The sequence below is a fragment of the Pectinophora gossypiella genome, chromosome 21 (assembly GCF_024362695.1).
Source record: "Pectinophora gossypiella chromosome 21, ilPecGoss1.1, whole genome shotgun sequence".
Classification (NCBI taxonomy): Eukaryota; Metazoa; Arthropoda; class Insecta; order Lepidoptera; family Gelechiidae; genus Pectinophora; species Pectinophora gossypiella.
In genome coordinates this window covers 667,128-681,900 of record NC_065424.1, presented here as the reverse complement: position 1 = coordinate 681,900, position 14,773 = coordinate 667,128, and the positions used below count along the sequence as shown (strand labels likewise).

General features: G+C 40.9%; 1 protein-coding gene across 6 annotated transcripts in view; it reads left to right on the top strand.

Moving 5' to 3' along the window:
- The window catches only part of LOC126376448 (proprotein convertase subtilisin/kexin type 5-like), a 32,773-nt gene that overhangs the window by 13,715 nt on the left and 4,285 nt on the right, over positions 1 to 14,773 (top strand). For 2 of the 6 annotated variants that reach the window (XM_050023755.1, XM_050023753.1), the window contains exons 2-12: positions 3,226 to 3,276; positions 3,736 to 3,894; positions 4,414 to 4,527; positions 5,018 to 5,155; positions 5,941 to 6,048; positions 6,948 to 6,994; positions 10,830 to 11,003; positions 11,562 to 11,705; positions 12,619 to 12,657; positions 13,741 to 13,885; positions 14,424 to 14,579. In XM_050023755.1, the coding sequence (XP_049879712.1) occupies positions 3,226 to 3,276; positions 3,736 to 3,894; positions 4,414 to 4,527; positions 5,018 to 5,155; positions 5,941 to 6,048; positions 6,948 to 6,994; positions 10,830 to 11,003; positions 11,562 to 11,705; positions 12,619 to 12,657; positions 13,741 to 13,885; positions 14,424 to 14,579 (1,275 nt within the window). Of the gene's footprint in view, positions 1 to 3,225; positions 3,277 to 3,735; positions 3,895 to 4,413; positions 4,528 to 5,017; positions 5,156 to 5,940; positions 6,049 to 6,947; positions 6,995 to 8,243; positions 8,667 to 9,398; positions 9,558 to 10,077; positions 10,297 to 10,829; positions 11,004 to 11,561; positions 11,706 to 12,618; positions 12,658 to 13,740; positions 13,886 to 14,423; positions 14,580 to 14,773 lie in introns of those variants that run through there. The other 4 variants (XM_050023754.1, XM_050023757.1, XM_050023758.1 and 1 more) reach the window with 4 other exon arrangements.

Here is a 14,773-nt window from a genome sequence, read left to right as displayed (position 1 = left end):
GAGTGACCGCTGTGATAGGTGAGTTTTTTGAATATTGAATAATCTTTTACGTTATATCTTAAAAAAAAGGAGCAAATATTTATTGTACACGATCTGTTTTATAAAATGAATTACCATATGAGTGCTATTTTAGAATACACGTGGTTTCTACAACTGAGTTACCGATGCACTGCGTTACTGCGAAATGTAACGCAGTTGTAGCAATCGTAACGCAGTGGAAATACTCAAAGTTTTTGCTCAATATTTACAAATTTAATGGTTTTAATAATTTAATTTATAATTATTTCGTTACAGAGTGTCGAGTTTATCGTCCACAAGTCCCTAGTCAACAACGTGTTGACCATCGGTAGTGTTTCGAGCAGGGTAGCGTGCCTGATACTCAGAATATCATCTCGATATTCGCTGACTGTCATCCAGGCATACGCTCCGACCTCGGGACACCACGATGACGAAGTGGAGACTATGTATGAGGAGATTTCTAAAGCCATGCATAGCCATAAAAGCCACTACACGATTGTGATAGGGGACTTTAATGCACAGTTGGGGAAGCGTTGCGGTAACGAGCTGAGAGTGGGGCAATTTGGATTTGGGGTCCGGAACACCAGAGGCCGGATGCTGGCGGACTTTATGGAGAAGGATAACCTCTATATGATGAACTCCTTCTTCAGAAAGCCCGCACCCGCAAATGGACCTGGATAAGTCCCAGTGGAAATTATAAAAACGAGATCGATTTTATCATGTCGACAAAAAAGCACATATTCAATGATGTCTCTGTGATCAATGCCGTTAAGACGGGAAGTGATCACCGCATGGTAAGAGGCACATTGAATATCAATATCAAGCTAGAAAGATCACGAGTGATAAAATCCACGCTCCGACCGGCGCCAGCCCAGATCCAAAAACCCGAGCGCTTTCAGCTCGAGCTTCAAAACCGCTTCGAGTACCTTGATAACTGCGCAGAAGTGGACGATATAAACGACCTGATGGTGGATGCTGTCCGTACGGTAGGTTCTAAACACTTTAGAACCCGCCGTACCAAAACGCAGAAACTCTCGCACACACACTCGAACTCATGGATAAGAGACACGAAATGAGGCTGCAGGACTCAGCGGATGTCTTACATTATAGACAACTTAATAGACAGATCTCGAAGTCTTTGACGAGCGACCTTCGCCAATTTAATACTACACGTATTAAAGTGGCTATAGAGCGGAACAAGGGCTCCAAGGTGTTCGCAAAAGATCTGTCTATTGGGCAAAGTCAACTAACGAGACTGAAAACTGAGGACGGCAGAGTCATTTCGTCGACTCCCGAAATCCTGAGGGAGATTGAGATTGGAGTACCTGACGCACCTTCGATTTGCCGATGATATAGTCCTAATGGCTGAGACCCTGGAAGACCAGAACACCATGCTCGAGCATCTCAGTAACGCATCCCAACGAGTGGGTCTTAGCACGAACATTTGTGTCCAACGACCATGTCGCACCCACTCCAGTTCAGGTTGGGAACGTTACACTCGAAGTTGTAGACCAGTACATTTACCTAGGACAAATAATCCAGTTAGGTAAGTCCAACTTCGAGAAAGAGATCTCTCGTCGGATCCAACACGGATGGGCAGCGTTCGGGAAGCTGCGAATATCTTCTCGTTCAAAATACCTCAGTGTCTCAAGAGGAAAGTCTTTGACCAGTGCGTGTTGCCAGTGATGACCTACGGCAGTGAGACGTGGCCGCTTACTATGGATCCCGTGAGGAGGCTCGGTGTCGCTCAGCGGGCAATGGAGAGAGCTATGCTCGGTATTTCCCTGCTCGATCAAATCAGAAATGAGGAGATCCGCAGGAGAACTAAAGTCACCGACATAGCTCGGCGAATTGCAAAGCTGAAGTGGCAGTGGGCAGGACACATAGCGAGGAGAACCGATGGCCGCTGGGGCGGAAAGGTTCTAGAATGGCGACCACGTGTCGGACGACGCTCAGTATAGGCCCGCTACAAAGTAGACCAACGATTTGGTGAAGGTCGCGGGAAGCCGCTGGATGCGGGCAGCGCAGGACCGATCGTCGTGGAGATCCTTGGGGGAGGCCTATGCCCAGCAGTGGGCGTCGTAAGGCTGATGACGATGATGACATACATACATACATAAACTCATGCCTATTTCCCACCGGGGTAAGCAGAGACTATAGAATTCCATTTGCTGAAAACGTATTGAATGAATTTGATGTCCCATTAAATATATTTGAAAAATAAGACTGAAGAGAGACTCAGACAGAAACTAATGTATGTTTAATACTGTTTTTTTGAGAAGTTTTGATTTTATTTTATTCTAAGAGAGTTTTGTTTAATTTGTTATGGTTTCAGTTTAATTGTATTCTGTTTTTAATTGTTTTCAGTAAGTTAAACACCATAGATGCGGAAAGTTTACCATTATGTTACTTACTAAACTACTGCGTTACTTTTTTGTCCCCCATTTTTATGGAGACATTTTCAGAATTATAGCTAAAACTACCTAAGTATGTTTTAAAATTTTTGACTTTTTTTGATTATTTTTAATATATAAATGGCCTCCATAAATAAAATGCTTGAACTGCTATTGTTTTCTATTTTATTAAAAAAGTTTATCTCATAAAATCAAAATTAGGTAACGAAGTGGTAAACCTAACCATAAAAAGATGTATTAGACTGAAATGTTTCGTTATTTAATAATATAAGTTCAAAAATCTTTTATCTTAATTTAAAAAAAAAAGGTTTGAATTTAATGTGAACGTTCCCAATAATAAAACTACATAATGTAACAAAGTAACACAGTTGTTGTTTTTCTGCACCCTCCCTAGTATAAATATAAAAATAAGTGAAAAATAATTGGTAAACATCGCTGCAAAGTCCTGTAAAATGTGATTTAAATATTATTATTGTTATAATAGTAAGAAATATTAACAAACAATAGCATAAATAAAAAAAAATTTTTTTGGCGAATAAGTTAACCATGGGACCCAGAATAAAATAATAGCCCATACCTCGAAGGTCTGGGTCTCTATGCGAACTCAGCCACCATTTCACTCCAGCCTACTAAAGTAAAAGGCGCCCACCCCCTCAGCAAGGACGCTCCAAACAGTGGAGGGCAGAGGAGATGACTCTGTCCCTCTGTAGCCGGGTTAATGGTCTTGAATGAAACCAAAACCAAAGGCCTATTATGTTACGTGTTATTAATTGCCAACTTCTATTTTTTTCAGCAATAAGATGTCCACCCGGCACCGAAGATATTTCATGCACAGCAGAACAAGGTACCTAATTTTATCAATTTACTTGAATGCAAAGAACTACGGCCACGAGTAGGTATAGGTACACTTTGAAATCATGTCACATTAACTTTTTTGACAAATTAATCCGTAAGTCTCATTAAAAGTCAAATATGATAGTGCGACAGGGTTCTAAAGTGGGTACATGATATTGCTCATGACTACATATTCGAAAATAAGTACAATAGTTTGCAATGTACTGTAGTTAGGTAAATTCCCATGTTAATAAGCCATTTTATACTTATATAAGTTTAAAAATTAAAAAAGAAAAATTACCGGAGTCCGGGATCATCTTACTCAACTTACAAACCTAATAAAATTGTACAAAGAACGTGTAAAAAAGGTCGAAACGAATCATACTTACTTACTTAAATTATTTTTGTTTTTATAGCACTTAAATTTAAATTTCTCTTTGAAACGAAAAATATCCGCACACTCTTTCAGAAGTAACGACGGAATCACCGACAGAGACAGAGGCTCTGTACAGGAGAGTGTGCAAGGAAGCCACGGGCCCGATAGTGGAGAAGTGCCGCCGCTACTTCTGTACTGAGGCCGGGGTCGTCGCATTCCGGACAATCCCCAACTGCGAACCTAACATGACAGGTAAGCAACACAACATAACCATAGAATAAGGAATACTACGTATAGAACGGTAACTCTCCGCTCCCCACCAGCGCCCGAGCTATGTTTTACCTCAACCCTTCGAACATAGTTTAGATTTAGAACGTATAGCGTCAGACGTCACACACACAGATGCGCGTGTACGATAATGTCAATATGTAGTAGTGTCTGTGTAAAACGAGGTTGTTTGTATGAAGTGTCCGGGGTGTGGTATGGTGTCAGACGTCACACACACAGATGCGCGTGTACGATAAAGTGTAAAACGAAGTTGTTTGTACGAAGTCCGAGGTGTGACGTAATTGAATCAACCGGAGGGGTATGGAGCATACTCCACCAAGATCTCCAGTGCGTTTGTTTAGGCGTTTGGCCAACTAATCGAGGCTTAACGTGACTTCAGAAGCACGAAGTCATATTACTTTTTGACTGGTACTCAATATCACCATTGTTAGGTTTGAATGGATAGGGCTCTCTTTCTGATGTTCTATTTGAAATAATTTGCAGAGGTCCGCCAGAACTGCACTCCTGGCTCCCACTTCACCCAGGACTGCAACATGTGCATCTGTCTCGAGAACCAACTCGGACTGTGCACCGTCAAGAACTGTGGACGCGCTACAAGTGAGTCACTTAATATCCTTGTTCTGTCGAATCAAAAACAATCTGACTCGGACGGGACATGGACATCAGGAGCATCCAGTGGAGTAATGGTTAACACGCTCGTCCCGGCTTGACAAGAGCTGTTCAAGTCCCGTCCGACTCAGAAAAAAATCGATTTAAATTTTCTATTTGTTACGTAAATTCTAACTAACGTAACGTAAATAATTCCGATAAGATTAAAGATTCTAGGATATTTTGCATTATAACGGTAATCCAATGAAGATCCATTGACAGCTTTATACAACATATTTTGTGAGTACGTTTAGTACTATTATTGGTTATATTTCAATAAGATAACAAGTTACAATCGTCTCAATGCGAGGTAAGAATCAAATCTGTCTCTACTTATCTTTGTGACGTTCATATTAGCACAGTGATGTATCAGTCGATATTAGGTAGAACGATTCTTTTCTATCTGCCAGTAGGTAATTTTGAACTGTGTTCTTTCCAGTCCCGAAGAAATCCGAGCTGGTATCCGGCAAGGAGTGCGCGGCGGGGTCCTCATGGAAGAGTCGGTGTAACGACTGCGGCTGCACGCCTGATGGATACGCGTTCTGCACTGAGAAGGCCTGCTTAGACCAGCAAGAAGGTATTGTACCATCTGTATACGTTGTTTTTTTGACGTGATTTATTGTAGATTTGCTGCAAATGGCATTGCCGACTTGGCCGGAAAGCATGCGTTGTGTCTAGGAAATGCAACCCCGACTCAAGATCGCAAATTCTAGATTCCGTGGGATTGGAAATATCAATCCTTAGTTCATAAAAAAAAAAATAAGTTAGGATGGCTGAAAACGACGAAAACTGCTTGTTTGTGATAGTGAACCTCACTACAATTAAAACAAAATATTTTTTGAAAGAAAATAAAAACTTTTATCTTCAATATTCATCTTCTTTGCCCTCCACTGGGGCAATTCCTGTTCGGCGCATCCTTGCCGCGGGGGTGGGTGCCTCTTATTTCAGTAGGCCAGAGTGAGATGGTGGCTGAGGTCGAATAGGGACCCAGACCTACACGATATAACGTAGAACCCTTGCCCAGGGATACGGGTGAAAACCCCAACGGCTGCAGAGGAGGAGATGGGAGCCATCGGTACGACAATGCAGGACGGAAGAGGCGAGTCACAGGGACTGTAACCTAGAACCTGACAGAGGGCAGCACTAACTGTCAGAACTATTCAGAAGCGGAGGACAGGAGTCCTAAGTACGGCATTGAAATAGACTATTCTTGGCGCCATCACACTCGCGTCAGACAGAGTACTGTGGGGCGGACGGCAAGAGGGAAACCACTGCCCTATTTGTCCCTAAAAAGTAGCGTGAAGAATGCTACACCGACAAGAGAAAGTTTTGATCATAATCACCTTGACGTGTCGGTTTCAGATACGGTGATGCGCTGTGCTCCGGACACCATGTGGAACAACGAGTGCAATACCTGCTGGTGCACCACCGACGGCCGCGCCATGTGCACCAGGATGGGCTGCGCCTCTGGTAAGCACAATGATGCCTTGAATCTTAGAATCGATTACATAACATATACAGCTAGCCTCCAGCTCGTGGAAGTCCAGGTTCTCGATGGAGACATTGTCGAAATCAATTTTTGAAACTGTTCTTTGTTTGGAAAGGACATTGCGGCTTAGAAGCACCTGTTGGTTCCGGCTATTATCCGTAAAACATCTCCACCATCCCGCATTGGAGCAGCGTGGTGGAGTATGCTCCACACACCCTCCGGTTGATTGAGGGGAGGCATCTGCCTAGCAGTGGGACGTATATATAGGCTGGTTATGTTATGATACTCAATTTTTGATTCAACCAAATATAGATTTTGGCAATGCTGTTATAAACATTGCCTTATTTCCAAAATAGCCAGCCATTGATACAAGGGAGAATAAGGTTATTTATTTATAAAAAGATATCATCATCACCAGCCCATTAACGTCCCCACTGCTGGGGCACGGGCCTTCCCTCCACGCGGGCCCAGTGCGGATTGGTGGTTATTAACGACTGCTAATGCAGCCGGGACCAACGACTTAACGTGCCTTCCGAAGCACGGAGGAGCTCGAAATGAAAACTTTTTTTTTCTGTGGTCACCCATCCTATGACCGGCCTTTGCGAAAGTCGCTTAACTTCGACAATCGCAGACCGAGCGCGTTTACCGCTGCGCCACCGAGCTCCTCGATAAAAAAAGATATACCAACATCTTAAATAATAAAACATTAATAAATAAAATAAAAGTGACATCATAGATGCACACAACATTTGCAATGTAAGAGAACGTACTCGTTTAGGTAGATAACTAAATTAAGTATACAAATACAGAAAATAAAATAAGGAAAGGTTAATATTATTAGTTACTTACAATTTTAGATGAATCTAATAATTCCTTACAGACCAGCAGCCTGAAGGAGCAACTGGAACCAAAGCTCTCACTGATGTGGTGAGTGAAGACTCGTTAACTATTATTTATAAGTACATTTAATGGCCCCGATTCCTGCAGACACATCCTAATTTTAAGTTATACCTGTCATTTTCTTATCTGCCGAAAAGGAAAGGGACGGGTGATTGACAAACTGTTAATTTATAACGAATGAGTTAATTAACAAATAACCCGAGCGACGTGTGCTGTCAATTTAATTCTGTCGAGTTATTGGCCCATGTAAAATTTTTAAAGAGTTGTTTTAGAATTCTGCCTAAAATTGACGAGTGTTCCATAAATTGTATGTCTGTCGATTACCCGTCGCTTTCTTTTCCAGCGGATAAGAAAATGACAGGTGTAACTTTAAATAAAATTAGGTGGTGTGTACAGGAATTACCATGGCACCATTGTCACAAAACATTGTTACAACCATTATTCATATAACGTCGTTAAACCCTGAGAGGTTTTGACGCGATATCATTCCCAGAACAAGTATTAACGTTGTATTGTACTGCGACATAAAACGAAAGGGCCCACCCGATATAGACCGCCAAATCAACACGGTAAATAGTTAATATAATTTATCCGGGAGATTGAAATATTGTTCAAAATGTGCGGGAGAAACGGTTGTTAATGTTGTTATAACATTATTATGTTAGATATTGGGCTCTTAGTAACAATCTCTGTTTTAAAGTTTTCGATAACAAAGGTCTTATTTTGAAAAAGCGTGTTAAAATTGTTACTACTCCACTTCTACAAGGCTGATGCTCTTATTCATGATTGGTTAATTAAATTAGTATATACTTTTTCATTCTTGAAAAAAAATATTTTGTGATCCTTTTATTTTTGATAGAATGGTTTAAATTTAATAAAAGGACTAAAATTTTTTGTTCCGTCTGTTTAAAACTCATAATTCACGATTTCACAGCGCAAACATTTACTTAACATATTCGCACGATTTTGCAAAATTGCGGGTTGTGGGATGACACTTTGCACAAAAATAATTAGTGTAGGTAGTGTTAAAATCTAGCACGGTGATTGGTTTGCACAATTCTTAAGGTAAGTGATTTTTTTTTGTAATAAATTTTGCTTCATGAAGGACTTAGTACATATTGTCACAGACTTTAGTATGTATCTACCTACTCAAAATTTGAGTTCAGACTTAACTAAGTACCTTGCAAAAACAACAGGTTAATCTCATAGTTAACTGAAGAGCTTTGACTAAGTCAAGAATTGAATTGGTAAAAATAAAACTGACTGTTATCCACAGGTTCCAAGATTTCCAAACGCCCATGATACTGAAGAACTTAAAGCTCATTATTCAAAAGAGAGTTTAGAAAACTTGGATAAAGGTAAAGCATACTCTAAGGAAACTATATATGGAGCTGTTAATCCACAGCATGAGATTAGAGATCATAGTTTCGAAGAGCTAGGTAACGAATACATCAAGCCTGATCACAGTCTAGAAGACGTTAACCCAATTGAAGAGAATGACAACATTTTAGAAGAGTCAAATCGTGTTAAAGACAAACATAACGTTTTAAAACGTTCTGTATGCAAGCCGAACCAAGTGTTTCAGTCAGAATGTAATACTTGTAAATGTGCTCCTGACGGACAAAGCTACACTTGTACTCAAAATGAGTGTATGGAGGGAGAGAAAAATAAAGAAGTGGAGGTGTTTATGGAAAGTGAGGTAAGAAATACGTAGGTTTATAGGATTTATATTTCTATAGCACACAGCCGTGCTTAGGGATACTCGCAAAGAGAAAATTAAATCGAACAAAAATCTGACTCGGACGGTACTTGAACCCGCAGCTCCAAGGAGGACCCGGTGGTGTAATGGTTAACACGCTCGTCAAGGATTCAAGTCCCGTCCGAGTCAGATTTTTTCGATTTTCACTTTGAAACGTAGATTTATTTGGCAATAATTAAAACTAAGTTCATAAATTTATTTCCAATTAAAATTAATAATATATAACATAAGCTCACCATTATATCCAAATTGGGGTAGTCTCCTGTACATCCGCAAGTTGAACTAAGAACCCACACTTCACCGAGATTTCTGTTAGACCAACGTGATAGATGGTGAGCCGTATCGCCGTCTATAATGGTCGGGTCAACTGTGTTAGTGAAAACTGCACTTGAGATAAATTAATAAGTCATTGGTGCAAGTCCGGTACCAGGTCCGACCGGCGCTCGCTGTTTGAAAAGCAAGCCGGTGAACCATATGACACAGTGAATATATTAATGATTTTGTAAATCTTTAAATAGAAACTGAGATATGGCAAACAAATGAGACCCGAGAGATGGGGGTTAAAAAGGCAGTTCATCTAAGAAAGTAACATTACAAATGTCAAATTGCAATATTGCTTTTTAGATGAATAGCTTCAATTAAGCCTTTTTGACCTCTCTTACCTGGTTCCAGGGTGAGGACCACGTCGAGAAGCACTCGGTATGCAAGCCACGCGGTACCTTCTACATCGGCTGCAACACCTGCCACTGCAATCTGTACGGGTCAGATTACTCTTGCACCAACAAGCCGTGTCCACTGCCCGAAGACGTTGAACTGTTCCATGAACTTAAGGTAAATCTGACTTTGTCTACATACCTATATAGATACATAAACTCACACGCGTAATCCCTTACGGTGTGCGCAGAGCCATAAGAATCAAAGACGATCATGGACGGGTCCCTGGGCAATAGGTTGGGTCATGGGTGGCCAGTGCAATTTTATCTGACTCTCTACGGAGATATATTTATTGCCTGCGCCCTGGTGACAACATAATCTGCGCCCACTCCTGAAGACAATTTGCAGCCACTATTGATAGGAAGCTTTAAGATGGATATGATGAACTTTATGGTGACAAGGTATTAGCTTATCGCTCACAACAATTCAATAATGTTGGAAGTGACCATTCCTGCTGTCGGATTTTACGACATGCTCGGGCTACTTCAGATGCTTTAGCGGCTTAATAACTTTGACCCCAAAGTTGGCAACATTTACCATGGGCTTTACAGGAGAGAAGAACTATATCATACTAATTAGTTACAGTGCATGATATCTATAATTATAATGAAATAAATCTCTGATATTTTTGTTTCAGGATATGAAACCGATAATACCTTTAACGGAAGAAAAAGTTGCAAATCGAAATTCGTCACAGAAAACCGAAGATGATTTTAAGCTTTAACGAAGACGAGAAGAAATTACCATCATACTTATGTTTTTAATATTATTGTCATTATTGAAATAAGTATTGTAAGAGTTCTATCTTGACGTCAAAACACAAGTTTAACATTGAATAAAACTTTGTTCTTGCGCACCTTGTGGTTATTTGGACAAATGGTGACTTTTTCGAGAAATTAACACGATGAGTCATAATCATTAGTTATCGGACAGGCACTAGTCATCACATCATCAGCTGTTTATTCGAAATTAAACACTATTAACGCATATTTTTGGAACATGACGTTCGTGCCTCACCCAGCAGGGTCCACATAATATCAGCGTCGTGGCTCACGCCGCAACTTATGCTGAGTGAGGCTTTTTAACTCAGGACGTCCACCACCTTTATGATCATTCCAATGAACATCCTGTATGCTTTTTGTAATTGTTCTGTGAAAGTTTCAAGTGATGTTATTGTCTTGTTTTTGTGTGTGGCGTCCTTTTATAATAAATCATTTCTATTCTATTCTATTATTCATAAGTATTACTATCATGTCATCACTTTGCTGTTTACTGAGTTAACAAAGTTTTGCGACTAGGATTTGCATCCGATCATCGTTATCCATTCGTCCAACTATATCCGTATCTAGAGATCTGGCCACGACATACTTATCATGTTCATTCTTTTAGGCCACAAAATCATCTAAAAACATAACACAAAAGGTTGTGTGTGTTGCGAATCGCATGTTCATCAAAGATTGTAACACCTGTTGGTGCAACGAGGATGGAACCAGCTTCATCTGCACCAGAAAAGTTTGCGTCCCTGAACTTCCTGAGGAGGGCACTGAGGAAGAAATATCTGAGGTGAATCTGGTAGAAGACTTGGGGCAATTTCTGCAGACAGAAGCTTTGATATTGCTTTGCAAGAATGAGTAGAATAACGTTGTAATGACAACGTTCCTCCTATTTCTTTTTCTTCTTAGTAAACTTGCATATTTGGCTGCACATTGTTTAGTACATATCTATTTGATGAGACTTAAGAAGTTCTACTCTTTTTTGCAGAACGTATTTTGTCATTTTCTTTAGGGGACTTTGTCGGTTGACTTTGCTTTCTCCTTCATCGGTCTATTCCTTGCTTCGTATCCTGATGTTTTCGTATCTCTTTCTCTAGCCTGGTTTCTATTTACTTACTAACATTTTTAAGGATTTCTCGAAAAATAATAACTTATATTTCTTTTTTTACCTGCTGAGTAAGCATTAGATTATTATCGTAATCTTTGCTTTTCAAATATATCTATAGTGCTAATTTGACTCGTTACTGTCTTTCCGTTATTCTTCTTCTTTCTCTTGGCTGTCGGGTCTTCATCTGGTCCTTCTTCGTGTGTTCATCATAATCAAAACCGTTTTCATCTTCGATATCAGCAGGATCTCCGTGTAATAAAGAAGGAGTGTCGGCCTGATGAGGTGTTCGAGCTGGATTGCAATATGTGTCGTTGCAACCCCGACGGCAAGTCGTTTTCATGCACGCGGCGAGCCTGTGTCGACCGCGTTGACGAGGACTTGAAGGTCTAATATTCTACTATTGATGATGATTTCTGGTGCTGGTTTAGCTTGGATCTTCGGCAAAGCTTGCACGACAACGGCAACGCGCGCGTTGCGAATTATATCAAAAGCTTCAACCCATGAACGTGGTACAGCTTTTGGTTGAAGCCCTGGATATAATTCGCGCCGCGCGGGGCGAAGTTCTCGTGTCGCGAGGACTGGAGGGTTTTAAAAGGCTACATTGAAGCAGTTCATCTAAAAAAAAAGCAATATTTCTATTTTACATCCGCTATCAACTTGTGTTAATTTTAAATAAGTAAGTAATTTTTACTTTACTTTTACAATATGCAAATGTCAAATTGCAATATTGGTTTTTACAGGAATTGTTTCAATATGGTCTTTATGCCTTATTAGGGTGCTAGTGAGTTTTTCAGAGCGTTTGGTGTTATAAGGCTTGGGCGCCATGATTTTTTATCGCTGCTGCATTTTTTGCTGCTTTATTAACTAAGTAATTAATTAAGTAACTTTATCAAGTAATTACATAGATACTTGTACTGTTAATTGTACTTTTATTTAGACAACAGCTTTTACTTTTTTACATTAACATGTTTTATTTCAAACATAGGTAATTAAGTTACTTATATTTTAATTTGTACTCATGTATACTTATACTTGCGTACCTATTTCTTATTTGATGTGACCACGGAGGTCAGGGGGGTTAAAAAGGCCACATCAAAGCAATTCATCTAAAAAAGCAATATTGCTATTTGACATTTGTTTCCAGTGCGCACTTACTTTTACATGCGCAAATGTCAAATTGCAATATTGCTTTTTTAGATGAATTGCTTTGATATGACCTTTTTAACCCCCTGGTAATTTATTTTATTCTTATTCTCTTCATCACATATTATTATAATGATGTCTCTTTCTGTTTCAGAACGTAACATTGATCAGGAAGGCCCGCGGAGTCACACAGGTAATGTTTTTATCTTGCATTTAATTATTTTATTCATTGTGACTTAGTTAATGTGTAAGAGAAGTGTCTCTGGATAGAAGCAAATGGAATTCTATAGTCTCTGCTTACCCCGGTGGGAAATAGGCGTGAGTTTATGCATGTACAGTCATGAGCAATATCATGTACCCACTCTAGAACCCTGTCGCACTAACATATTTGACATTTAATGAGACTTACGGTTTCATTTGTCAAAAAAGTTGATGTGACATGGTTTCAAAGTGTAATATTAGTACTCGTGACCGTACATGTAACTTAATTAATTACACATCCTTACTTACATACTTACAAGGGGTTACCCTTTAGTTGCCCTTTTGTCGGGTACAAAACTTCAACTATAAAAAAATATTTTATGTGATAAGTACGCTGCAATTTTATCATTACTTTGGTTAGATACCGCATAAAAAGTATTTTTTTTGGTAAATAGCTGATCATATCGATCGGTTTTTAGCTTTCTTGTGATAAAGGGGGAACTCCTTGAATGATATGTCGATATTTGATTTTTTTCTCTGGAGGTGCACAAGACCTCTTGCTGACGAATGGAGTGCAAAGTTGAAATAGGAACTGTCTGCTCAAACTTGTATGGCGCGCGTTTCGCGTTCTCTTCGCCCTTCCAACTTCTTTCTTCTATTCCGTTCTTGAGTAGTCCGATTGGTAGGACAAAGTCGGCAGGACCACGTGGTGAGAGGCACAGGATAAGGAATAATACTACGTAAAGAACGGCAACTCTCCGATCCCCTCCAACTGCTGAGCTAGACTTACCTCACCCCCCTCGGTCTTACTTTAGTCGTATGGGCGTCAGACACAGTCACACACACAGATGCGCATGTACGATAACGTCAATGTGTAGTTTCTGTGTAAAAAATATATACGTCCCACTGCTGGGCACAGGCCTCCCCTCAATCAACAGGAGGGGGTATATTTAAAACGAGGTTTTTTTCTATGAAGTGTCCAGGGACTTAAACCATAAGTCCCATCTAATGAAGCAAGTTCTGAAATCTAATTTCGATCGATGTAATGTCCTTCTCTTCGCCCTGTCTTCAGTAGGAGGCGCCGAAAGCCTGCCAGCCCGGGCAGGAGTTCCGGATGGACTGCAACAAGTGTCTCTGTGACAACGAGGGACAGGACTTCTCCTGCACGCGGATAGATTGCAATGCCCAGAACGGCAACGGTGGATCTAGGAGTAAGAGAGGTAAGGATATTTCAACCGTCTCTTTCTTTATATAAAGTCCTGTAGTACAAGCACCGACTTGCTTCTCAAACGGGGAGCGTCGTCGGTTCGAATTTCGGTACCGGACTTGCACCAATGAGTTATTTAGTGTACTATAGGACCATAGTAACTTTGTGCCAAAATGTCATTTGAGGTATCTAAAAAAGTGGCGATCTGGACGTTCAGGGTTTGATTTCCGGTGGAAACCGTAAAGAGACATTTCGTGACACTACCTCTACTCTATCGAAGTTTCTCGAATGGCGACCACGTGTCGGACGACGCTCAGTGAGTAGGCCCGCTACAAGGTGGACCGACGATCTGGTGAACGCGAGAAGCCGCTGGATGCGGGCAGCGCAGGACCAATCTCGTGGAGATCCTTGGGGGAGGCCTATGCCCAGCAGTGGGCGTCGTACGGCTGATAATGATGATGTTGATGATCTCTACTCTAGTCCTGTCCAGATCCTTTTCTTTTTTCCCGTGCGAATTAATTTTCACAGGATTTTATAATTGATTTCCGCAGAGACTTCGGAGCAAGTGACGACGGAGTGCGCCCCGGGCAGCGTGTTCGACATGGACTGCAACGTGTGCCGCTGCACCACCGACGGCCACCACGCCATGTGCACCACCAAGCGCTGCGCCGTGCCCAACACTCAGGACAACGACGTCAACTCGCCACGTAAGTGGAGAGCATAGACCTCGTCTTCTTCTAAGCTTAACAACGACCTCCATGGTCCAGTGGTTGAGCGTTGCGCTCACGATCCGGAGGTCCCGGGTCCGATTCCCGGTGGGGACGTAACACAAAAATTACTTTGTGGCCCCTAGTTTGGTTAGGACATTACTGGCTGATCACCAGATTGTCCGAAAGTAAGA